Raw genomic sequence first — 26906 nt, forward strand, 5'->3', positions numbered from 1 at the left:
TAATATGGAAAACTTGATGCACACATAAAAGATTTTCATCACAAAACAAAAGTCATGACATTATTACCTAGTGACCATCTCTATCATATATAAGCAGAAGAGGGTCTGGGGTGCTATCTGCTACATACAGTCCCACAAACAGGAGATCTAAAAAAGAGATAACCATATAGATACTACTCAAAAATGACAGCAGGCTCTGAATACAGGGCAGGATCTGGACCTAGGATTACTATTTAGCAGATATAAGTAGATGCACAACTACATACAGGGCAGGATCTGTACCTAGGGGCGCAATCAAAAAACATTTTAATTCGCGCTAAAAAACATGATCATTCCACACTCAATAACATTTATCCCCCCCCCCGCCCCCATCCCCCAAGTTAATGATGAACTATCTCAAGACAATCAAAAAACAGTACAACAAACCCTAGAATGCAAATAAATGAATCTAAAAAAAGGACAAGAAAAGCAAACGAACACTCACTCCGCCGGCCTCCCCTGCCATCTCTCTCGCCACAAGCCCACCAAATCGTTCCATGCTTAGATTGAAATCAGAAGTGAAGGGGAACAGCCGATGTGAAGAAAAATAGACGATGGGAAGGGGAACAGAGACGAGGAGAGTGAGGCGAGGAGAGTGACAACAGCAGCACGAGCTGGGCCTTAGTAGGAGGGCTAGACCGTTCGCATTCTAAAGCACGGCCCAAAAAACAAAAACAAAACAATGCTCAGGCCCAGCCCGCAGCAAAACAACTCGCTCCCCCTGCGACGCTTCCGGCCCGACAGAACAAAAAAGAGAAAAAAAAGAAACAGAATGGCCCGCGAGCGGGACAACAGAAGGGCCGCGTCTCCCGTTGCTACGAAGCAGTCCACCTGGAGGAAGCACGAATCTTCGCGTGGTTCGGTCGGACGGTCAATAAATTGAATGAGACCAATTAGTTTCCCATTCGAATGAGTTTTAGCAAATCCGAACAAACTACGACCCCAGTTGCGAGTCAAGGGTTGACGGTTGCGAGTCTAGGGTCGACTTGCAACTGGGATAAAACAAACTATGATTCCAGTTGAGAGTCAAGGTTGACATGCAGCTAAGATGGAAGACAAAAACACAGGCCCAGTTGCGAGTCAAGGGTGGACTTGCAACTCGGATAAAACAAACTATTTGCCTAGTTGCGAGTCAAGGGTAGACTTGTAACTGAGACAAGTATGTAAAACAATGATATGAGTTGCGAGTAGAGGGTGAACTTGCAAACGAGATGAATATCAAAACACTTCCCAGTTGCGAGTCGATGGTGGACTTGCAATCGGAACAACAAAAAACTATGGGCCCAGTTGCGAGTCGAGGCTGGACTTGCAACTGGGACAACAACAAACTATGATCCTAGTTACGAGTCGAGGATGGACTTGCAATTAAGAAAACTACGAACCAATGAGCCGAGTTGCGAGTCAAGGGTCGACTTGCAACTGGGATTAAACAAACTACGGTCCCAATTGTGAGTCAAGCGTGGACTTGCAACTGAGATGAAAAAAATACATGCCTAGTTGCGAGTCGAGGGTGGGCTTGCAACTGGGAGAACTATGAGCCCAATTGCGAGTCGAACGTGGACTTGCAACAGGGACAACTACGAAACTATGAGCCTAGTTGCGAGTCAAGGGTCAACTACAACTGGGATGAAACAAAACTACAGTCCCAGTTGCATGTCAATGGTGGACTTGCAACTGGGATGGAAGACAAAACACAAGCCCAGTTGCGAGTAAATGGTGGATTTGCAACTAGGATAAAACAACCCGCGAGCCTAGTTGCGAGTCGGGATGGACTTCTAACCGAGACAACTATATAAACAATGATACAAGTTGCAAGTCGAGGGTGGACTTACAAACTAGGACAACTAAAAATTATGAGCCCAGTTGCAAGCCAATGGTGGACTTGCAACTGGGATGAAAAACAAAACCACAGGGGTATTATGAGTCAATGACGAGCTTGCAATTGGGATAAAAAAATTACGGGCCTAGTTGTGAGTCGAATGATGAGCCAAAGGTCTTGTCATTTTCCTGTCTCTCTGGAAATCCTAACTCACTGTCCTCCCCAAGAATAATATAAATTAAAACCAAATGGAAAAAATGATGAAACAAAAAAATGGAAGTGAGTGAGAAACAAATTAATTGGAGATAAGAGAAAAGACGAGACGAAAAGATAATGAAGAATGATGAAACCTCACGAATCATGTGTATCTCTATCACTACTCTATCCCTCTCATTTGTTTCGATCAACTTTAAAAACAAAACACAAAATGAAAATGACAATTCACACATCAAATATAATGCACCCACACAAAGGTTAACACATCGCACCCACGGACCGGATAGAAAGGGACAACAACCCAGACACTATGGGGGATGATGGCGTAGGCCTCATGCGATGCGTAACATTGCACACCCCTAAAAGACACGAAAAAATGGCCAAAAAACCACAAATATTGGCGTCTGAATTGTATAGTTGAGGAATTAGCTAAGACTTAACTATTTTACATCTAATGAGAATTTGTAATTCTGATGTTCAAAATTCACTGTGATCTATACGCCTTATTTTTGGTGTAGAAAAATTACCAAAACACAAGAGAAAATTTATCAGAGAAAACAAAAACAAAAAGGACAAACAATCCACATCGAAAAAGAATAATAAGTTGAAGTACGATGCATTTCTCTGTAACAAGTGAGCTACCTTGAAATGAGCACAAACTGCAAAAGAAAGCCCCCACGTACAAAAATATACAATGAAAAAGAAATGAACAAAAAAATAAAGAGCCAAATAATGGCTGCGCACGCAACAAAAACTACTTCAGGCGTAAAAATGAAAAAAGGCCACGAAACCACACACGCGCTCCTACCAGTTGATAAATATGTTTAGAATTGAGATTGAGAGAGAAACCAGAGACAAACACCGTGATGTAAAAGTAAACTCTTATTCTCATTGATGATGGGATTACACATATATATAGCCCCTGAAGGGGTGCGACCGAAGGGATGTGAGGCAACCGCCTTGGTTAGAAAAATCAGGGATTAATAGGATTAATTAAATCCTAACACTCCCCCTAATCCATGCTTGTTAGTGTAAGTATCATCATCTTGAGAAGCTCCTCCAAAAACCCTGTGGGAAAAATATGAGGAGATAGGTGTTCCATATGTTGCTAAAACTCCTTCAAACCCAGTGGGAAAAATAAGGAGAAAATGATGCAACATATATAATGGTTATTGTCTCTTTTAACTCAATACGAGAAAACCCACAGAGTTTAGAGGACAATAAATATGTCGTATATACTTTCCTAAAAACCCCGGTGGGGAAAACAGAAAGTATGACATATGATCTCATGTTGATATTACCTCATTAAAAACCTTCATGAAGGGAAAAAGAGTATAATATGATGCATTGAACAGGAACAATTCAGGAAGATACTCCCCCTGATTCTTGCAAAAATTCGAAGCTGTCACATACCAAAACATAGAAGTTGGTAGAGACCCGCTGAACAAATCAGTCGCATGATTTGACTTGCAAGATATGCAATATAGTGATATTGCTTATTATGTAACCTGTTTGCATCCAGGAAACACAAGAAACATTATCGTTGAGATAATGGTTGGTGAATGTAGCCATGAGGTCTATTCCGAAGACTCTTCATGAGAGGGCTACCACACCTAGTAGGAACACTAAACTTGTCTATGATCTGACATAGTGGGGATCTGATCAATGTATCCAATGATATTGGTGTTCAGATTTCTCCAAAACTGAAAAACCAGGACAAGATGTTTCACGCCTTGGAGATATCGAAAGATATTCTTGAGTACCAACCAATTGTGTTTGGTCGATCCAATGGCATATGGAACGTTGAGTCCCAATATCTCATTTCCATCATCTCTTGATCTAAAATAGATCGTTCTCTATGTCTAGAGAATGAACTAGCATGAGAGTTATGGATGGATAAGATTTGTCCACAATGAATTTCTCCAATATATTTTGGATATAGACAACATAGTATACCATAATGTATGAACGAAGGTGCTCAAGTTGTAGTAACGAGCGGTATTTTGGTTTACCCAAATCCTTCATTTTGAAGTCCGTCACTTAGATGATTACTGTGTCGTCATTGCAGACACACAACACATGGATAATCATCATTGTAGGAGTAATCCTTGTGTACAAGGATCTCACTACGTCGGTTGTACCATATGTACCGACAACAATAAGCCGTATGGTGGCTTACTGATTTTACACAATGTATGTTGCATTTTGTATTTCGATTCAGAATTGGGATTCCATTGGAAATCAATCATGTATGTCTGAATCTAGTGATTCACATGGACATGTGATCACTACATCTATCAACCGTAGAAATGGATGATTTTGAACTGCCAATGATATAAGTTATCGGAATGAGATTCCACCTCTAGAGAATAGTTGGGTATCTGCGTGAACCCTTGTGCTACAATACTTGCTCTTTGTCTCACCACCTCGTTGTTCTCAATTCTGTTTCCAGAAGAAAACTGGTGTAGATATTGCTTATGAATACATTCCCATTATTGAGCAAGATCATTTCTACCTAGATTATACCCTTTGCTTGAGTTCAGTCCGAGTGTTGATCACACTTTGCCATGGCCATGGTCTTTGGATCTGAATCATTTGTAAGGTTTTGCAATCTAGTTGAGAAATGTATGTCGACAATTGTAGACTTCCGGTTATATGATTCTCCATAATCTATATATCAATATATAGTTGATGAAAATATCGTTACCCATAGTGACTTCTCGTGATTTCCCAATGCGATTGAGTCAGGTATTCCGATGTCTCGGTCATTGTATGCATTATGACCTGGGTTGGTGGAGGTTTCCCGTCCACTGGGTGTATACTACCCATTAGGTGTCTGCCAACGTGAAGTTGACTTGCATTTACTGATTCACAGGCCTTGGTATCCTTTCTTGTGAGAAGCTGAATCCTGATGTACTTCTGCCATACATCTCCCCCTGTTGCTTTGAATGAGGAGTGGAGTGGATTTTGCTGGTTCCTCCACTCTTTCAGGCGTACTTTTGCAGGATTGTAGGATTGTGTGACACCTTTATAGTCAGTAAATGAATCCGGCAGATTATTTGCAATGTGTTGCAAATCTTCTGAACGCATGGTTCAGATCTTTGAGTACGTGGATTTGAGGCAGAAATGTGTTGAACAATCCACTAAATTCCTGGCATTTTTATGGTACTTGAAATCTCCCCCTAATGCCTGGAAATGTTCCTCATTGAATCAGCATACTGGCCTTGAATAACTCCCCATGTGAGGGGCTTGAGGTTTTGACGGAAATATAGTTATTCCTCACATAGATCCCAACTATATGTTGAGGGGCCAATGATGTATGTCGGGTGGTGATATCGGTATGCAACCGAATTACCACAGATAGGAAATGCTTGGTAGATTCCCACGTATCAAAGACAGAGGGGAATAATATTATGCAGTTTGGTCATGAGCGTGTAAAACTACATGACTCCAACGTAAAGTTGGTAAGTTGCAATTCCAAAATAAAGATAATGCAATGAGCTTAACTCTTTGGATATGATTCTACCAAACCATTTTGAGTCTAGACATTAGGACAAATTGCTAAACTTCAATCCAAAGGCCATAGAAAATGCCTTCAAGGAGAATTCTGCAATGTTATCCATTCGATTTGCTTGAAACCGATGTCAGGATAATGAGCCAATGGTTTCGTGTGAATAAAGCACACACTTAAGACCATCATGTAGATATGCCTTTTAGAACCATGGAATATCTGAATAGTCTACTCAATGGCTGGGAAGAGCCACTTACCTCGACTTGATGCATTCAAGGAGTTTGAGTGGTTCATCGTAGAATTTAAGGTGTGCAAGCCTTAAAATTAGCTTCCCCGTGTCACTTGTAGTGCACATAAAATCCAAATGTTATTAGAATTTAGCATCATAATAATCATAAACTATTGGAATTGCTGATAGTTTCTGTTTCAACCCAATGTCTCGATGACCAAGACGAGTATGCCAATTTTGTCATGTACAAGACACTCTGGAAAACTATCTCGTACACAACATGTGCTACGGGTTGTATCGTATGTGTAGTACAATCCAGATGATACACATAGAATGTGCTTGCCATATCCGTTGCATATGGTAAAGAGAAGTTATTTCTCTTTATTGTCATCATAAGTTTCACTATGAAAACTATTTTGACGGATACCTCCATAGTTTAGTAGGGTACGAGTTAAACCTGGGAAGCAATAAAGCATCCCAACGTTACTCGAGTACCCACAGGGATAGTAAATATGACTCGAGTTGAGCCAACAAATACCTCATCGCGTCTAGCGATTTAAATATCTCCTTTTTCTCAATGAGAGTGGAAACATTGGACTTCCCTGAGTATAGAGTGAGTGTGGTGCATATGTCCGCAAGGCACATATCATTTTTCATCGGATTGACTCCCGTAGAAATCTACATATAGACATGAGGATTCTCAATATGAAAATCACTGTCAGATATATAGAATGCATACAAATGTATGTGTATCAAAGTGCTGATACAATATATTGTGATATACAATATATGATGACAATAATACTTATGTTCTTATTAGAACATCGTAAATTGACATAAATTATGTTGATCACTCAGGAGATTGAGAGACTAGAAGAAGTCTCCAAACATGTCGGTTGAGGCATATTCAACCATCACGTTCTCCGTGCTCATAGGGTCCCGTCACAGCTGGTGTTGTCGGATTGAAGGTTGAAGTAAGATCCAAACCTTTGCCCTTGAGGTTCATTGTATCCCAGAAATTGCTGATACAGAATAACCAGATCCTGAGATCTGAATTTAATGCCTTATAATGTATAAGACAACATTTTTCTATTAGCGGTGTGATCCTGACCAGAAGTGAATCCTGGATTGCACACATTATCCCACGAGACACAAGAGCGATCATGATGTCCATGGCCCAGATAGGGCAGTGGTGGCCATTGAGGGCGAATGCCCCAAACTCTATAGCCATATGTTACCTCTATGGGTAAACCAGAGATAATTAATTTACAACCAGTAAATTAAAGACCATCATGGTTGATGTTATAATGAACTTAGCAAAATCAATGGGTATTTCAAGAAGTTATCTTGAAACCATTAGTGTGAATCTCAAATTGCTAAATATGACACCTTGAAGATAATCTCCAAAATGGAGTAGATCTCGCAGCACTAGAGAGTATAATATGATGGAATCAGTAGATACTCACTCGTAATGCCTTATGTCATGACTTAGTAAAATGCATGGGAGAGCACTTTGTAAAGCAATTATAATGTCAAAATGACAAAATATAGGCTTTAACAGTAGTCATTGATAATCTGCGAAGGCAGTAGATCTAAATGACTACCTTGTGATCCCAATACATCAATTTGAAGAAATCACTTTGAATTTTGCATTCTTATTTGCAAGAACTTAAAAATCTCAATTGCAAATAGACATATTAATCTCAACATGTAGTGGACATGGAGATACATACATTCCGGAATACATCGTACTCAACAGAAATACACCACTATTATAATAAATAGTAATGATGTTGCAAACTTGATGTTCAAGTGAAAAACTTGAATTGTATAGATCCCAAATTAAATGAGATGATCCTGTATCAAGTTGCAAGATAATTCAGCAGGATGAATTAATATTTTGCGAGAGAAAATTAATCTCAATCGCTATGAAATTGTTTTGTGAGAGAAAAAAATTCCCAATCACAAAATCAATATTGTTATGCGAGAAAATTTAATCTCAATCGCAAAACAATGTTGTTGTGCCGGTAAAGAACATGTTGAAGGAATTGCTAGAGCGCAAATACATTGAACATGTCCTAATCCGTGAATCAGTAAAACCTCGATGGTAGAACTGAAAAACAACAAAGAGATAAGCCTCCATCGGCCCTCTCTATGCGTGGTTACACCACCGTTGTGTGGGAACGACGTCGAGTCGCTGGCATAGGAGGGCGAGCCACGCTGCCGCTACGGGAGGGGCTCTCCGCGCCGGGCCGTCCTTCGCCGCATCCAACACCATAGGCGGCACGCTTTGGATGGCCGCGCCGTTGCCGAGAGCAGACGAGGCTACGCTGTCGTCGGAAGTTGTGCAACCGGAAGAACGGGTCACGCGAAGGCGACACCCGTGGCCGTGATGCGGGCGCTGCCGCCTGTCCAGAGGGGAGGCCTCCTTGTGAGAGTCCACCTCGATCCAGACGGGCTAAGGCGACGCCGCCAGCTATGGGATAGCCGTGGCTGCAACAGCGTGCAGGCCATGTGTCGTGCGTCGAGCCGGAGCATGGGAGGGCGCTGCCCGCCATGGCTGGGGCGAGGGCGTGAGGCGCAACACCGTGGTGGTGGGCGCTGCACCGCTGCCGCTGATGCGGCACGTCGCCAGGAGGAGGAGGGATGGGGTTGAGGCCGTAGGAGGCCGCTGTGGCTGTCATACCTTGCTGCCATGGACGATAGCCACGGACGCATTGTTCGTTCTCTTCTTGGTAACTGCTTCCGTGAAATCGATCGGCAGTTGCCGATCTGATCTCCATGGCTTCTGTGCCGACGAGTCAAGGGTCAAGTTGCGAGTCAAGGGTCAACTACAACTGGGATGAAGCAAAACTACAGTCCCAGTTGCGTGTCAATGGTGGACTTGCAACTGGGATGGAAGACAAAACACAAGCCCAGTTGCGAGTAAATGGTGGATTTGCAACTCGGATAAAACAACCCGCGAGCCTAGTTGCAAGTCCGGGTGGACTTGTAACCGAGACAACTATATAAACAATGATACAAGTTGCAAGTCGAGGGTGGACTTACAAACTAGGACAACTACAAATTATGAGCCCAGTTGCGAGCCAATGATGGACTTGCAACTGGGATGAAAAACAAAACCACAGGGGTATTATGAGTCAATGACGAGCTTGCAATTGGGATAAAAAAATTATGGGCCTAGTTGTGAGTCGAATGATGAGCCAAAGGTCATGTCATTTTCCTGTCTCTCTGGAAATCCTAACTCACTGTCCTACCCAAGAATAATATAAATTAAAACCAAATGGAAAAAATGATGAAACAAAAAAATGGAAGTGAGTGAGAAACAAATTAATTGGAGATAAGAGAAAAGACGAGACGAAAAGATAATGAAGAATGATGAAACCTCACGAATCATGCGTATCTCTATCACTACTCTCTCCCTCTCATTTGTTTCGATCAACTTTAAAAACAAAACACAAAATGAAAATGGCAATTCACACATCAAATATAATGCACCCACACAAAGGTTAACACATCGCACCCACGGACCGGATAGAAAGGGACAACAACCCAGACACTATGGGGGATGATGGCGTAGGCCTCATGCGACGCGTAACATTGCACACCCCTAAAAGACACGAAAAAATGGCCAAAAAAACACAAATATTGGCGTCTGAATTGTATAGTTGAGGAATTAGCTAAGACTTAACTATTTTACATCTAATAAGAATTTGTAATTCTGATGTTCAAAATTCACCGCGATCTATACGCCTTATTTTTGGTGTAGAAAAATTACCAAAACATAAGAGAAAATTTATCAGAGAAAACAAAAACAAAAAGGACAAACAATCCACATCGAAAAAGAATAATAAGTTGAAATACGATGCATTTCTCTGTAACAAGTGAGCTACCTTGAAATGAGCACAAACTGCAAAAGAAAGCCCCCACGTACAAAAATATACAATGAAAAAGAAATGAACAAAAAAAATAAAGAGCCAAATAATGGCTGCGCACGCAACAAAAGCTACTTCAGGCGTAAAAATGAAAAAAAGGCCACGAAACCACACACGCGCTCCTACCAGTTGATAAATAAAAGAAAAGGAAGCCCACAATCCCTTGGGTGGGCCGTTCCACAATGAAAAACAACGAACGGGAGACACAATATAAGAACGTTTTTCAAGTTAACATAGCTTGGAAAACGTTTTTATATTTATGGGACGGAGGAAGTAATTTATTAATGCATGGTCCATCTCCTTCTCTCACAAAGTGATTAGGAGCACGCGTTTATTGTACTTACTCTTAGTTTTTTTTAATAACGATTAGTCTTTATTTAATCTGGTGCGCAACACGAGACCTGTTGGTCGACGCATATATATATATATATATATTGAGGGTTTAGCCAAACTTTATTCATCAAATACCACATGGAGTGGTATGCGGTTCGGATCATGGGGTTGGTCAAACCAGACATGGCGCCCCTGACCGAGATTAAGTACATGTTTGGCTAAACTATGTGCTTCATAGTTGATAGCACGACTTTCAAAAATAAAAGAACAATTAAAAGCTAATGCATGAAGTTTTATCTCCTTGATAATGGCTCTGTAGCCTCCTTTAGCTCCACTATTGATGTCGCCAACTGCTTGCTTAGAGTCAGAAGAAATGATGAACTGATGCGCGTTCAGGTCTGCAGCAAGTGCACGAGCCTCTCTACATGCAATAACCTCCAAAGTAGCTGGGTCGTGGAGGCCGTAGATTGACAATGCCGAACTCCCCAAGTAGTTGCCATCGCTGTCCCGACAGACTGCAGCTGCCACTCCCCGACGCCCCGCTCGAACTCCGACATCGACGTGTATCTTACAGTAACCCGGCGGTGGCGCTTTGGGCCTTCTTGCTATAGTGTTACGGTGAGCTGGAATGGTCCGAGCTGCTTTTCCCCCTTCATCTCGAATCATCGCCAGGTCCTGGATGAATCGAATCACAAAAGAATGTATAGCATGGGGACTTTGGAATATACCCTCATGTATTGCCTTTCTTCTAGCTTGACGAACAACTCATGCGATAATGACTGCATATGTGTAAATAACCATTGTTTCGCATTGGGTTCCGAGGTTGCTGCAATTTATTGTCCAAGCTCTTCATCAACCAGCGCCCACGTACACCTCGACATGGTGCAATCTACTAGAGAGTGCTTCCATGATTCGGGCGCCCCACATATTCCACATGTACTTGAGTCCGACATATGTCTGTGTGATCTTACATCGTTGGTAGGTATTGAGTGCTGTGATAAACGCCGTAGGAACATTCTCACTTTTCCGGGGACCGCTGTCTTCCACAATGATTTCCACTCCTTCTCCTCTGTGGCCGTACTAGACGGGCCCGCGGACCCTTCAAGCCAGGCTTCCCTTCTTTGCCTGATTGCCACAAGCATGTTATATGCTGAGCGAACTGTAAAATTTCCTCTCTTATCAAAGAACCAGCTCCAGAAGTCAGGGATGTTTCTTGTGCATAAAGGTATTTCCAGAATAACCTTCACATCCATAGGCATAAAGACTTCATTAACTTTTACTATATTCCATTTGGCCGACGTTGGATCAATTAGCTCCGAAACCAGCATGGGTGGGTTCTGTGCTACACACCCGTAGGGCCGCATCATCTCACCTCGTGGCAGCCATTGATCTTCCCAGATCCTTGTGTCTTGTCCAGACCCAATTCTTTTGATTAAGCCCAATTTGAGAGTGTCTCTTCCTTCTATCATTGCCCTCCAGATTTGACTTGGGTGGTTTCCCAACACCGCTTCTAGGATTGATGAGTCTGGGTAGTAGATGCTCTTCAGAATTCTCGCACTAAGCGAATCAGGATTTTGCAAGATTCGCCAGGCTTGCCTAGCCAACATAGCCATGTTAAATAGCTCAAAGTCTTTAAATCCGAGACCCCCCATGCTCTTTGGCTATGTCATTGTTTTCCAAGACACCCAATGTGGTTTCCTTTGTCCCTATTTAGAACCCCACCAAAACTTCCTGATAAGCATGTTAAGGTGTTCGCACAATCCCCTCGGGAGTTTAAAGCATGACATGGAATACACTGGAACAGCCTGAGCAACCGCTTTAACCAGTACCTCTTTAGCAGCCGTTGACATGGTATTTTCAATCCAACCCTGAATCTTGCTCCACAGTCGGTCCTTCAAATATTTGAATGCCCCATTTTTAGAAGAGCCAATATCAGATGGCATACCTAAATATTTCTCATTGAGAGTCTCGTTGGGGACATGTAGCAATGCTTTAATCTCTTGCCTTGTCCCCTCGGGAACACCCTTACTGAAGAAAATAGAACACATGGAGTAGTTTATCCTCTGGCCTGTAGCTTGGCAGTAGATATTCAAAACTAGGTTCACCTCGGTCGCTCCCATACCATTAGCCTTGAAGAACAGCAGGCTGTCATCAGCAAATAATAGATGGCTAACCGGTGGCTCGAGGGTGCCACCTGCAAACCTTGCAGATTGGATGACTCACTTTTAGATTTTAAGAGGCACGAAAGGCCCTCTGCTGCCAACAAGAACAAGTATGGGGAAATCGGGTCCCCTTATCTAATACCTCTGGACGGGTTGAATTCCTCCAGTCTCTTGCCATTAAACATTACTGAAAATTTCACCGAAGAAACAAGACTCATGACAATTTGTACCCATCTGTCCGTGAAGCCTAGCTTGAGCATTATAGCTTGTAGGTAGGGCCATTCAACCCTGTCGTAAGCCTTCATCATGTCAAGTTTTAGAGCACATGATTGATATTTCTTCGCCTTATTTCTCTTAATAAGTGCAAACACTCATAAGTCGTGATGATATTAAATGTAATTAATCTCCCTGGCACAAAAGCGGACTGCTCAGGTAGCACTAACTTTAGACGGTTAGATATCACCTTAGAAGCAATCTTGTACAAAACATTGCAGAGACTAATAGGGCGGAATTGAGACAACATTGTTGGATTCTTTACCTTGGGGATCAGGACCAATATCGTCTCGTTTATGCACTCAGTCGTCTCCTTCCCTTCCACTATTTTAAGGACCACTTGGGTCACTTCGTCACCACATACCTCCCAGTGTCGTTGGAAGAAATGCGCGGGATAGCCATCCGGGCCAGGCGCTTTTGTCGGAAACATCTGGAACAACGCCGTTTTGACCTCAGCTTGTGTGTATGGTGCATTTAGCATATCATTCATCTCCGGAGTGACCTTGCATGGCACTGTATCGAGCACATGTTGCATGTTTTGAACCCCTTCAGACGTATAGAGATCTTTGTAAAAGGTGTTTGTCAAGGCCTCCATCTGATTGGTATCATCTGTCATCTCGCCATCTGGACGTAACAAAGCTTTGATCTGGTTTTTTCGTCTCCGCCGGCTGGCCCGTAAATGAAAAAAATACGTGTTCTTGTCCCCGTGTACCAGCCAGTCCAGCCTAGCTCTCTGACGCCATAAAATCTCCTCGCGATGATACAACTCAACCAGTCTGTCCGCAACCTTAACCTCTGCATGTGATGGCCCAGATCGCCCTTGGATCTCACGCAGTACTGTCAGCTGCTTTTTTAATGAGTTGATCTCCTGACGGATATTCCCAAAATGACAGCGTTCCCAGTTTCCTAGGTCACCCGACAAATTCTGCAGTTTGGACTGCAGTGCTACCACTGTACTTGGTGTAGGATCTCGCTCCCAGCATTGCTCATATCTAAAGACCCGTGGGGCCCTCCTGCATGCATGCAAGTTGTGCAGCCAGAGTAATATTGGTATGTGGTCGGACGTAGCCGCCTGCTTGTGTTCTACTTCGGCCGTAGGGAAGGCCAAGAGCCATTCCGCTGTGGCGTCCGCTCTGTCTAGTCTCACTCTCTTATATGTGCTCTCCAGCTACCTTCTTCTCGAACGTCCAGTTGGAGCCTGAGTAGCCAATATCTGACAGTCCACATATGTCCAGTGTATCCCAGAATGCATCCATCTGAGCTTGACTTCTCTGACCAACGCCATCGTGCTCATGCGCATGCAGGACTTCATTAAAATCACCAATAGCCACCCATGGAAGGTTGCTGACCCCCACAATGCCCCGGAGCATGTTCCACGTCTTGTAACGCTCATTCACCTGGGCCTCTCCATAGACGAAGGTGGCCCTGAACTGTGTTTCAGCTAGATCCTCGACCATAGCATCTATGTGATATTCCGAATAACCAATAATCTCAACTTTTATGTCATCTTTCCAAAAAAGACCAATTCCACCGCTCCTACTAGAGCTGCTAATAGCATAACTTTTATTGAACCCTAGAGTACCTACTAGATTCTCCACTCTCAAGCCCTCTATTTGAGTTTCAAGAATACATAATATAGAGGGGGCATGTTGCCTCGTGAGGTCACGAAGCTCGTGAACTGTCGCGGGTTTGCCAGCCCCGCGGCAGTTCCAAGTTAGGATACTCATTGCGCCTGGCGCGACCCCGCTAGGGGGCCCGCCTTTCGCACATCAGGGTTTGTTGATGAAGTCGTACTCTTCGTGTCTTGCTTGTCACTCGGTGCAGTCTTTGGCCTCTTGAGGTCTTGCTTAGATGGACTTGGCGGCATGGTAGCTGGTGGGAGGGCCAAGGCATTACTCACTGGGAGCGGGCAAAGTGTACCATCGCCTATCTTAAGAATAACTTGGCCAGCATCTCTCTTTCTGTTTTCTTCCGCGTCCACCATTGCTGTGTCATCCAGCGGATCCTCAAAACAACCCGTGCTATGGCTCTGTCCTGCTCCACGTCCTACACCTCTCCCTGATCTGCCTCGACCTCTATTCCCTCCAGAACCTCTTCCTTCTCCTGGCCCTCTACCCGGTCCCTTGAACCACGAGGCTTTAAGATCTTTGAACACAAGTGCTGCTGGGGGATGGACCCCGTCCCCGCACTCCTTGAACAGGTGCCCAAGATAACCACAAACTGCACACCAATCTGGAAGTCTTTCAAATTTGATCCTGAAAAGAACTCTCTGGAGGGCATCTTTCTTCTTGATAACTAGCGAGACCGCATTCTTCATAGGTTTTGTTACATCGATCCTCGCCCGCACACGGGCAAAGTTTGCTTCAAAGTCATGTGACTTGGGTTCAGCAAATATGTATTCACCCAGCAAGGGCCTTGATCTTGGGGAAGAATCCATCAGGAAGATCGTGAATTTGCATCCATATGTCTATCTTGTTGAGCTCTATTGTCGAGGGCTTGGTATAGCCATCATACGAAGCCAGGATCACCGCTTTACCCTTGAAAGTCCACGGCCCCTCCTCCATCACGCATTCCCAATCCCCCAAGCAGGTGAACTGCAGCGTGTAGAGGTTATCTTCAAGCGGCCTGATTTTCACCTCTTTTGCTAGGTCCCAAGCAATCCTCATCTAATATAGAACCAATATTGGCTGTAGGGTTTCTCCGTATGCACCCGTGCAATGGCCATCCACCGCGTCGCCTCTGCCTGCAGCTCATCGTCGTCAATGATCACGTCCTGGAGGTCATCCTCCTTCAATCCCAATTCTGCCATTAGCGCCTCCAGATCGGACACTTCCGCGCCAGATCCTGAAGGCCTATCATCCATGTTTCTCTTGCCCGAGAAAGGCTGATCCGCGGGCGGTATAGTCCCCATCAGAACCCCACACCCGCCGCTCGGGAGGTGCGAGCCCCACGATCGCCGGCGAGAGGAGGGCAGCGGGGTAGAGAGATCTCTACGGTGAGGCGTCTAGCGTCGCCGCCGAGAGGAAGCGATACCCTAACGAGAGGGGAAATTCGAGGAACGACGAGTCGACGCCTATATATGCTTCATAAAACGCGATGACCACGCGTGAAGGCTGTGGGCCAGCCCAATCTGATGAGCTCCCTTGAATGTTTTTTCTGTTTCTTTTCCTTTTTTTTTGGAAAACTGACTGCTAGGTATTTTTGGTTCTTTTCTGTTTGGTTTTTTAAAAGAGATGTTCGGTGTCTGCTTTAAAATATTTTCATGTGTATCCAGAAATGTTTAGCATGTATTAAAAAAATCATTATACATTGGAAAATGTTCACAGTATGTTATTTTTGCAGTAAACTAAAAAAGATGGTTCATCCTAGTTTTTTTTATTTCTATTAAAAAATATGCATCATATGTTAAATAGAATTTTGTTGTACATTAGCAAATGTTCACTTCTTATAAAGAAAATATTTACATTATATTACATCGAAAAAAGTTATAGTACTCCCTCCGTCCCAAAATTCTTGTCTTAGATTTGTCTAAATATGAATGTATCAAGTCATGTTTTAGTATTAGGTACATCCATATCTAGACAAATCTAAGACAAGAATTTTGGGATGGAGGGAGTATAAAGAAGTTTCAAAAGGAAAAAATGCAAAATAATCCAAAAGAAAACCAAACCAAAAGAATAAAAAAAATAAAAAAACAGAGGGAAAACCAAAACTGGCACCTCTTGTAAATGACACTCCTAACTTCCCTGACAAGTGGCACAATGTGCGCCACTTATATCAACCTGACAGTTTTCCCTTTTTTTGTGTATTCATTTTAGTAACAATTACTGTTTATTTAATCTGGTGCGCAACACGAGACCTACCGGTCGATGCCTATATGCTTTTCTGCTTTTCTGTTTTTTTGTTTTTCTTTTATTAATACATGGCCCGGCTCCCTTGAATGTGTTATTTTTTTTCCTCCTATTGGAAAACTGACTATTGGATATTTTTGGTTTTTTCCTGTTTGGTAGATGTTTGGTGTGTGCTTTAATTTTTTTTCATGTGTATCAAAAAATATTTAGCATATATTAAAAAATAAGCATCGTACATTAGTAAATGTTCACAGTATGTTACTTTTACAGTAAACTAAAAAGATGGTCCATCATAGATTTTTGTTTTATTTCTATTGAGAAATATGCATCATATGTTAAATAGAATTTTGTCGTACATTAACTAATGTTCCCTGCATGTAAAGAAAATGTTTACAGTATTTACATTGAAAAAAGTTATAGTATAAAGAAGTTCCAAAAGGAAAAAATGCAAAATAATCCGAAGAAAACCAAACCAAAAGGAAAAACATAAAAAACATAAGGAAAACCAAAACTGGCATCTCTTGCAAATGTCACTCCCACCTTCCTGACAAGTGGCAGCCACTTATCTCAATATGAGAGTTTCCCTTTTTTCGTGTATTCGTTTATTCAAAACAGTATATCTCTTAAACCGTGCATCCAAATGCCGAACCGTTTTCACCTCTGGATTTCCCGCGTCAAGATCTTAGAAACTATATCCCATGTTAATGGATTTTGACGAACCTTTTTTTCACGGATAAACGTGAAATCCAGAAATCATACAAAACGGAATTAAAAAACAAAACCAAAAACAGCAAAAAAAACACACACAAAAAATGGAAGAAGCAAATCAGAAACCCAAAAGTGCAATTATGCTTCATTCTTTTGGAAGCACAGGTTGTGCTTTTCTCTTTTTAGGAAGCATAGGTGTGCTTATCATAGACGCACATGTTGTGTTTCTCCCGGAAGCAATGCTAAGCATATGTTGTGCTTCTTGCGAAAACAGGGAAGCACATGTCACGGAAAATCGTTACTTTTTGGAAAAACAATTTTTTCCCCATCAAACCTAGGGAAATCCAAGAAAAAACCAAAGAGCCGGAAAAAACCACAGATAAAACCCAAAAACGCGTACAAAAATAGAAAAAAAATCATGCTCCTACAGGGTGCGACAGGTGGCGGCGCTGGGGTGGCATTTCCTAAATGGCGCTTAAGGCGCCTGTTTATTCAATACACGCTAACGTGTGCACACCCTTGCCTCCACTTGTGCCAGCCCATCTTACAATTTTTTTTCTTTTTCTGTACAAATCTTGAGAAAAGATTTGAACTCTGTACCAGCAGGGTGACAGCGCAGCCAACTTTGTTTTTCCTAGTTTCCTTGTTTTTATACATCTTCAAATAACAAATGTGAATCTGCTTTTATATTTTTATTTTTTAAAATTCGTTGAACTTTTTATAAATCGATTAACTTTTTTTCAAGTTCAATATTTTTTTTCAAAATTGAACTTTTCTTTAAAATTGATGATTTTTTTCAAATAAATGAACTTCTATTTCTAATTTGATGAACTTTTTTCTAATTCACTGGACTATTTTCAAAAAAAAATAATTTAAAATGTTGATGAACATTTTTTTTCTAATTTGATAAACATTTTTGCCAAATTCGATTAACTTTTTTCAGAATCGGTGAACTTTTTAAATGTTAATGGCCTTTTTTTCAAATGCAATGAGTTTTTTAATTTTGGTTAACTTTCTTTCAGTTTCGATGAACATTTTCAAAATTGATGAACTTATTTTCAAATTCTTGAACTTTCTAAAGTTTGTGAAGTTATTTCAAAATCCGTGATTTTTCACATTTTTTTTGTTTTTTGAGATTTTTTTAATCTTTTAAGGAAAAACTTACCTTTTTAAAAAGTCAATGGTTGACCAGACTGGTCTACAACTGTACAAAATGCGATCGAGCGAGGAAAACCGGCCAAGAAGGGATCGAGCACTCGCCCTCTACATAGGCGGGCCCATGAGGAGGGGCGGCGAGCGCCGGTTCCCTGGCGCTTAAGGCGCCACATAGGAGCACCTGTAGAGGGTAACCATTAGCTTTTTTTAGTGCTGGGTACTCCCGCAAGACCATAGTATATATTTGGCCCAACCGACTCAGCCACGGGCTCACACCAACAAGGCAAAATTATTAAAGATCACTCTCACCTTCCCAGGGTGTGACAAGCGGCGCGCTACATGTGCGTCACTTGTCGCAACCTGAAAATTTCCCCCTCTTTCGTAGATCCGTTTATTCAAAACCTCTTAAGCCGGGCGTCTAAATCTCGAACCGTTTTCATCATTGGATTCCTCCCGTCGAAATCTTCAACACTGTATCCCATGCTGATAGATTTTAACAAACTTTTCTTTCATGGAAAAACCATACAAAAAAACCAAATTGGGAGCATGGTTTTTCCCTTTACGAAAGAGGCACTGTCGTGCCTCTCGCGAAATCACAGTCGTGCCTCTCACGGAAGTAAAACCGTGCCTCTCGCGGAAGAAAAAAAACAGAAAACATATTTTTTCCGTTTATTAGAGGCACGACCGTGCCTCTTGCGAAAGCATAACCGTGCCTCTCGCAGAAGCAAAACCGTGTCTCTCACAGAAGCAAAAAAGAACTGAAAACACATTTTTTTTCTCCGTTTCGGAGAGGCATGGTCGTGACTCTTGCGAAAGCAAAACTGTCTTCTCGCAGAAGAAAAATAAAACAGAAAACACGATTTTTTTTTAATTTCCAAGAGGCACGGTCGTGCCTCTCGCAAAAGCAAAACCGTGGCTCTCGTGGAAGCAAAACCGTGTCTCTTGCAAAAGCAAAACTGTGCCTCTGATGGAAGGAATAAAAACTAAAAACGCGTTTTTTTTGTTTCCGAGAGGCATGATTGTGCGTCTCTCAAAAGTAAAAATGTGCCTCTCGCGGAAGCAAAATCACGTCTTTCGCAGAAGCAAAAAAGAAAAGCTTTTTTCACGCAAAACGTCGTTGGAAAGCTAAGGAAAAAAGAAAAAAAATGGCGCAAAAGCTAAGGAAGACCGGTGGAAAACCAAAACGTCGAAAAACCTCCAGAAAAATACCATTTAAAAAGCCGAAAACACGTGCAAAAAAATAAAAATGAAAAACAAAATCTGAAGGGAGCGCCGAGAGCGCGAAATGTGGCGGACAGCTAAGAGCACGTCAAATGGCGCTGATCGTTGTGAGACTCCCGAAGGAGCGCCCGTCAAGCCCGAACAATGCAATGCAAGGCCGAGTTGTATGCGAGGAATTCTCATTCATTCCCAGGCCCAAATAAACGAAAGCTGACGCTTCCTTCAAAAAGAAAAAAAAACTGAGCCCAGTGTAATTTGGAAGTGAGATTTTCTTCGCACACATACAAACATAATCAATGAAGTAATAGTATATATCTTCGGTCAGAAACAAATACACTCTAAAAAGCTTAGAAATACACAGTACCCCTACTTAGGTCCTACACGCTATGCCCTAATCTGCATAAGCAGGATAAGAACAAAAAGAGAGCGGGGCCAGGCCATGCCATTTGCAGAAGCTCTCACACACATCCGAACAGAGCTGATGCTCCAAGCATCCAAACGCTCAGGTCCCCAGGGATCTTCCATTTGGCTCACTCCAGCAGCTGCCAGATCGCCATCGTGGCGCGAGCGACTAGCTCCAAATCAGGGCGCTGAACATCCTGCGATACCTCCTGCCACTGCCAGGCAAGACAAGGCCTGCTAAGCTCCTGCCAGCCAAGGAGGCGAACTTAACATTAGGAAAATGATCAGCAACAAAAAATTATGCTTACATCTGAGCTGACGCAGCCAAGCCGATGCGTACGACCGAGCTGATGCACCAAGTGTCCTAGTCATCCTCTGATGTGGACACCTGCAAAAAAAAAACAGCTCCTCGCATTAAAATTACCGGCAGAGGTTGCCCCTAGGCCAGCCGCTGTCAAGGAAGAGGGGTTTTCATCGGCCGTCGCTTTCCCGGCGAAGAAGATCTGGTTTCACAATGTTGAATCAGTTTGGGTTTGCAGGACAAAGACAGCCATTAATTAAGGGTGCACTCCAAACATCATTCAGGCACTTTCTACTGGTGGCACTGGCACTGAAACGGATCGGTAAATAAATTATTTCACCACCATGGCGAGTGCAATGAAAGCTCTGGGGATTTTGTTACTGCGTAATTCTCAAATGTTTACTCAGTCTATGTATTATTTAGACAGCTGCATGTACTTGAGAGTAAAAAACAGAGAAAAACTTGAGAAGCAATAGAACAAGAGGATAGTGAACAAAGAAAAAGATAGACAGGTTCCTTCAAACAGCTTTTGTGTTTGAAGTTGAAATCTAATGTTAAAAATCCAGCAAAAACAAAAAATCATGGTGAGTTACTGACTCAAATGGGAAAAGGTCATCTGTGAAGGAGTGCACTTCGAAGGGTGAGCGAATAGGATATGTAGCTCTTGTAGACAGTTCTGTTATCCTACTCGTCTCTAGGTTGGCATAGCACCTTGTTGACACATTTATCTGTGTCATTTTCCTTTTTTTACCCAACTGTCAACCACATCTAACTTTATGGTTGCTCTTGTGAATGGACTTACCTGCGAACTAACAAGACAATGACACTATAAAAGCAGAAGTTCACTCAGCAGCTAGAGCAATAGACACACGGCGCTAGTTAATTACCTGGTAGGCATAGCATGGGAGAAACAAATAATGCAAGAGCTGATGGTGGAGTCAAGGGTGGAGAAGAGGAAGAGAAAGGCAGGAAGAAGATGACCAAGGGTGGTAAGGCGTCGTTCCATGACCTGTTCAAGAACGCGGATGCCACTGATGTGGTGCTGATGCTGGTTGGCACGGTCGCCGCGCTTGCGAGCGGCATGTCACAGGTGGTCATGTCGATCATCTTCGGGCGGATGGTAGATGCCTTTGGAGGTGCCACCCGGGGCACCATCCTTCCCCGAGTTGACAAGGTACCCTTTTGCTTCTGTATGAATCTGCAAGCATGCAACGCCACTGAAACTTGTTACATGTTTGCTGATAAGAACTTGCTTACAGGACACAGATATGAAATTACACATTAACCTGATAAGAGATTCTTGATTTTTCATGCCCTCAATTTACAAATACACACATCATGTTCTTTTATTTGAATATATCAGAAGAATATGGATCTTGTGATATGGCTGTCATATTTCTTTCAGGTGGTTCTAGAGTTTGTCTACTTAGCAATTGGAACATGGCCTGCTTGTTTTCTCCGTAAGTATGACCTACACATATGATCTTTACGGTATCTTCGCGTGGCCTTTGCCATTATTTATGTATTTCCCAGAAACAAGTAGATCCTATTGAATGCTACTATTCATCAAGCCACCAACCACCCAAGCTATGATACTCAATTACCATAAGAGTCAGAGGTTTCTCAATAACAAAATTTGTTGCAGAGACACTTCAGTACCATGACATATTATTTATGTACTCCAAATATGTATGATGTTGTACGTTGTCATACTTGATCGTGTAAATATAGCATACGAGTATGTCTTTGATAGTTCAACTCCGTATAATTTGAGTATGTTAATACCTATGAATATAATATGCTCAAAATCAAGTGTTTTGAGCATCATAATACCTAGGAATACCACAGGCGCATACTCAATATCAGATCGCCCATCGATGCTTCTACTGCATCATGAGTTTCATTTAATATCCACTGAAATCATTCTTTCAATAATAATACATATGCTTACCAGAGATATCATGCTGGACCGTGACTGGGGAGAGGCAGGCAGCTCGCTTTCGATCTTTGTATCTCAAGTCGGTTTTGAGACAAGACATGGCATTCTTTGATACAGAAATGAAAGGTGGACAGGTAGTGTTCGGTACATCTGCTGACACAATACTAATTCAAGATGCGATTGGTGAGAAGGTACAAAGAATGCAGCTTCTTCTTTTCCTTTACCTGCTACAAAAGAAGAATATGTTGCTTAGTTACTACCCCAGTGATGCTTTAACTTCTATTAGAATATATCTATTGTTTTTGGTGTTTGGTGGATGATCACCGAAAGCCAATAAACATGACGATAATTATACTTGTAGTAAGACCTTGATATAATTCAGCATTAACAGTTTGCATTAAGTCATAATCTTATTTAGTTCTTGTTTTACATTTTCCCATTCCTTTTCTCCAGGTAGGGAAGTTTCTACAGCTTCTTACCACTTTCATTGGTGGGTTCACGGTGGCATTTATCAAAGGCTGGCTCCTAACCCTTGTAATGCTTTCTACTATACCACCACTAATCGTTGCAGCTGCAATCGTCTCAAAGATGCTTTCCAAAGTATCTAGCGAGGGCCTAGCATCATACATCGATGCAGGAAATATTGTAGAACAGACAATTGGATCCATAAGAACGGTAGGCCCTTTGTTGATGACGTAATCATGAACGACAAGTCCTTAGCTAACCAGTATTCATACTGTAACAGGTGGTTTCATTCAATGGCGAAAAGAAAGCAATGGACCAGTACAACAATCTCATAAAGAAGGCATACAAGGGTACGATCAAGGAAGGGGCTATTCAAGGTTTTGGCCTGGGTTTCCTTTCTTTGGTCTATTTCTCCAGCTTTGGACTAATTGTATGGTATGGCAGTAAGTTAACCCTTGACAGAGGATATAGTGGAGCAGATGTCATGAACATATTGTTTGCTGTCCTTGTAGGAGCAAGGTTAGTAATGACACAAAAATATCTGCACCCCAGCTACTAACCAAGTTCCACTAATATAGATCAACATGCTATAGTGCTTCACAACAAATTGCTAAATACTTCCATAAATCAAACCTTAAGATGAAATATGTGTCCTAACTTTGCAAATCTTCAATTGTTTGGGTTAGAGCATTGGGTGATGCAACCCCCTGCATTGCTTCCTTTGACGAAGGAAGAGTTGCCGCATACAGATTGTTTACAACAATCAACAGGAAACCAGAGATTGACTATGATGATACTACTGGTGTTGTGTTAGAAGACATCAAAGGTGATGTAGAGCTGAGGGATGTGTCTTTCAGTTACCCAAGCAGACCAGAGCAACTAATATTTGATGGATTTTCAATGCATGTATCAAGCGGCACAACAATGGCCATAGTTGGGGAGAGTGGGAGTGGCAAAACAACAGTCATTAATTTAGTTGAGAGATTTTATGATCCACAGGCTGGCGAAGTGTTGATCGATGGAATGAACATCAAGAGTTTCAAGCTAGAATGGATGAGAGGGAAGATTGGCCTTGTTAACCAGGAACCAGTACTCTTCATGACATCTATAAAGGAGAACATAGCCTACGGAAAAGAGGATGCAACATTGGAGGAGATCAAGAAAGCAGCCGAGCTTGCCAACGCGGCAAGATTCATTGAAAATTTGCCTAATGTACTTACATAAACACAATCTGTTCAACAATAGCCCGGGCCCACGTATATAAACATAAACCTAATGATGTCTACATATGTTTTCAGGGTTATGATACAGCAGTTGGACAACGTGGTGCCCAGCTTTCAGGGGGGCAGAAGCAAAGGATTGCGGTTGCGAGAGCCATCCTAAAAAATCCGAAAATCCTTTTGCTCGACGAAGCGACTAGTGCATTGGATTTAGAGTCTGAGAGGGTTGTCCAAGAAGCACTAAGCAACATCATGGTTGGGAGAACCACGATTGTCGTGGCACATCGTTTGAGCACTGTTAGAAATGCCCACTGCATATCAGTTGTTTCTGGAGGAAAAATAGTCGAACAAGGTTAGTATCTCCCCTGCTCGATCTTTACTTTGGTTCTGTACCGAAACAGATAAACTAATTTGAAATGATACACTCAGGACATCATGATAAATTGGTAAAGGATCCTGACGGAGCATACTCTCAACTTATTCGGATACAAGAGACACACCAAGAAACTTGCGAGCAGTTAAATGCTGGATTATCAAGCCCGTTATCTAAAAGAAATCAAGCACAATCAATTAGTACAAGTTCAGCTGGGAGCAGCCATCATTCTGTAATTCCCCCTGTCAACTTGCCTGGCCCTACTGCATTACTTGATTATGATGGTGCAGATGGTGAGAAAGCAAGCGAGAACACAGATGTCAAGGTTTCCAAGAAGGCCCCAATGGGACGCTTAATTAGCCTAAACAGACCAGAGACGGCATTTCTTCTATTTGGTTCTCTTGCGGCAGCAATTGATGGAACTGTCTACCCAATGATGGGTTTGGTAATGGCTAGTGCTGCTAAAACATTCTATGAATTACCAGCAGACAAGCGACAGGAAGATTCTATCTTTTGGGGATTGCTGTGTATTGGGCTGGGTGCAATGGGTATGATATCAAAGCTAGCAAATAGCCTTCTATTTGCAATAGCTGGTGGGAAACTTATAGGACGCATTCGCGCTTTCACATTTAAAAACATAGTGTACCAAGATGCTGCTTGGTTTGATCATCCTGCAAATTCTAGGTGAGATATCTTAATTTATTCTCAAAATGGAACAATGAAGATACTAACAATCCCTTTCATCTCTTATTAGTGGAGCACTTGGTGGAAGGTTATGTGTTGATGCCCTTAATGTGAGACGCCTTGTAGGGGGTAACTTGGCCTTAATAATCCAATGTACTGCAACACTTATTTGTGGAATAGTAATAGCTATGATTGCAGACTGGAAGCTTTCGTTGGTCATCTTAATTGTAGTTCCTTTAATGGGTCTCCAGGCTTATGCTCAAGTGAAGTTCCTACAAGGGTTTAGTCAAAATGCTAAGGTGAGCCATGAATTAGCACTATTCTATGAAAAAGTTCTTTAGTCTTATTTTTGCCTCTTTTTTCCATTTCTAAAGTACAAAATCTTGAAAGGTAGACTCGATACACACCTCATGCTGACAAAAGGTGGATAACTTAGAACAGCTGATTAACAGTTGTCTCTGTGCTACTATGATGTCAACAGTGCTTTCTTTCTTATTAACATTGCTATATTGGTGACACTTGTAATATATTTTCCCCATCATTTCTGAATATGTGATAACAGACCATGTACGAAGAAGCAAGTCAAGTGGCAACTGACGCAGTTGGTAACATGAGAACAGTGGCCTCTTTTTGTGCCGAGAAGAGAGTGGTGACAAAATACAATCAGAAATGCCAAGCTTCTAAAAACCAAGGAATTCGAACAGGAATAGTTGGAGGCATTGGTTTTGGTTTCTCATATACGATGCTATATGTCACGTCTGCTCTATGTTACTATGTTGGTGCGAAGTTTATTAGTCAAGGCAACTCCGATTTTGGCGGCGTCTTCAAGGTAACCACTAGGAATCATTTCAATACAACAAAACATTCTATCCAGATATCCTACTATGATATTTACTTCAAATTATTATAATGCAGGCTTACTTTGCTCTGGTTTTGGCCATGATTGGAGCATCACAAACTAGTGCTATGGCTTCTGATTCAGCCAAGGCAAATGATTCTGCAACTTCCATATTCAAAATCTTAGATAGAAAATCCCAAATCGATTCCAGCAGCGAAGAGGGTTCTACCATGGAGCTTGTCAAGGGTGACATTGATTTTATGCATATCAGCTTCAAATACCCATCCCGTCCAGATGTTCAAATATTCAGCGATTTCACCTTGAACATTCCCTCTAGAAAGGTCTTATTCAAAACCAGAAGTTATTTTTTCATTTTCTCACTGTTATCCTGAGAGGGTTCAATTTACTATTCTTCAGTAAAAAAAATCCCAGGAATTTACTTAGAAACATGTTTGTTGCAGACTGTTGCGCTTGTTGGTCAAAGTGGCAGCGGCAAATCTACAGTAATCGCTTTACTAGAGCGTTTCTATGATCCAGATTCTGGTGTGATCTTATTGGATGGAGTGGAAATAAAAAACCTAAAGCTGAGTTGGTTGAGGGACCAGATGGGATTGGTAAGCCAAGAACCAGTCCTTTTCAACGACACAATACGAGCCAACATAGCGTATGGAAAGCATGAAGAGGTAACCGAGGAAGAGATTGCTGCGGCTGCTAAAGCAGCCAATGCCCATGAGTTCATATCGAGCATGCCACAGGGGTACAGCACGTCAGTTGGAGAGAGAGGGACCCAACTGTCCGGCGGGCAGAAACAGCGCATAGCTATTGCAAGGGCTATTCTGAAGGACCCACGGATACTGCTTCTGGATGAGGCAACAAGTGCGTTAGATGCAGAGTCAGAGAGCGCCGTTCAAGACGCATTGGACCGCGTGATGCTTGGGAGGACAACTGTCACCGTGGCACACCGCCTCTCGACGATCCAGGGGGCTGATATAATTGCAGTTCTGAAGGACGGCGCAATCGTGGAGAAAGGAACGCATGAGACCCTGATGGGCATCGCGGGCGGGGCATATGCTTCGCTTCTAGAACTTCGCCCCAATGCAACATAATATGGTGATTCGACAATGCATCGATTTGAGCTACCGAATTGTACTAGTACTGGTAGTACAGTTGGCTTAGGCAATTTAGTCTGTTAGATATACTACTGCTGGAAATGCAGGCGCTTATCGAAATAT

General features: G+C 42.2%; 1 protein-coding gene and 1 long non-coding RNA gene across 2 annotated transcripts; one reads left to right on the plus strand and one right to left on the minus strand.

Annotated features, from left to right (window-relative positions):
* Positions 1-19719: 19719 nt before the first annotated feature.
* On the minus strand, positions 19720-22222 carry LOC119349316. Its single transcript, XR_005169362.1, has 5 exons — positions 22107-22222; positions 21989-22041; positions 21165-21353; positions 20163-20242; positions 19720-20099 (listed from the first exon to the last, which is right to left on the minus strand). It is a non-coding gene; the product is annotated as an uncharacterized LOC119349316 (long non-coding RNA).
* On the plus strand, positions 21032-26906 carry LOC119349315 (ABC transporter B family member 5-like). The gene is made up of 12 exons (XM_037617331.1): positions 21032-21329; positions 21561-21615; positions 22110-22285; positions 22548-22769; positions 22840-23078; positions 23246-23771; positions 23858-24131; positions 24209-24836; positions 24907-25135; positions 25399-25665; positions 25752-26015; positions 26136-26906. Exons 1-12 carry the CDS (start codon positions 21057-21059, stop codon positions 26778-26780), a joined length of 3798 nt encoding a protein of 1265 aa, XP_037473228.1. The 5' UTR covers positions 21032-21056; the 3' UTR covers positions 26781-26906.

This window comes from Triticum dicoccoides, chromosome 1B, assembly GCF_002162155.2.
Source record: "Triticum dicoccoides isolate Atlit2015 ecotype Zavitan chromosome 1B, WEW_v2.0, whole genome shotgun sequence".
Taxonomy (NCBI): domain Eukaryota; kingdom Viridiplantae; phylum Streptophyta; class Magnoliopsida; order Poales; family Poaceae; genus Triticum; species Triticum dicoccoides.

Coding starts and splice junctions, on each gene's coding strand:
- LOC119349315 (XM_037617331.1), top strand. CDS start 21,057: ATGGGAGAAACAAATAATGCAAGAGCTGATGGTGGAGTCAAGGGTGGA. Junction 24,837..24,906: donor GATCATCCTGCAAATTCTAG/GTGAGATATCTT, acceptor ATCTCTTATTAG/TGGAGCACTTGGTGGAAGGT. Junction 26,016..26,135: donor TGAACATTCCCTCTAGAAAG/GTCTTATTCAAA, acceptor TGTTTGTTGCAG/ACTGTTGCGCTTGTTGGTCA.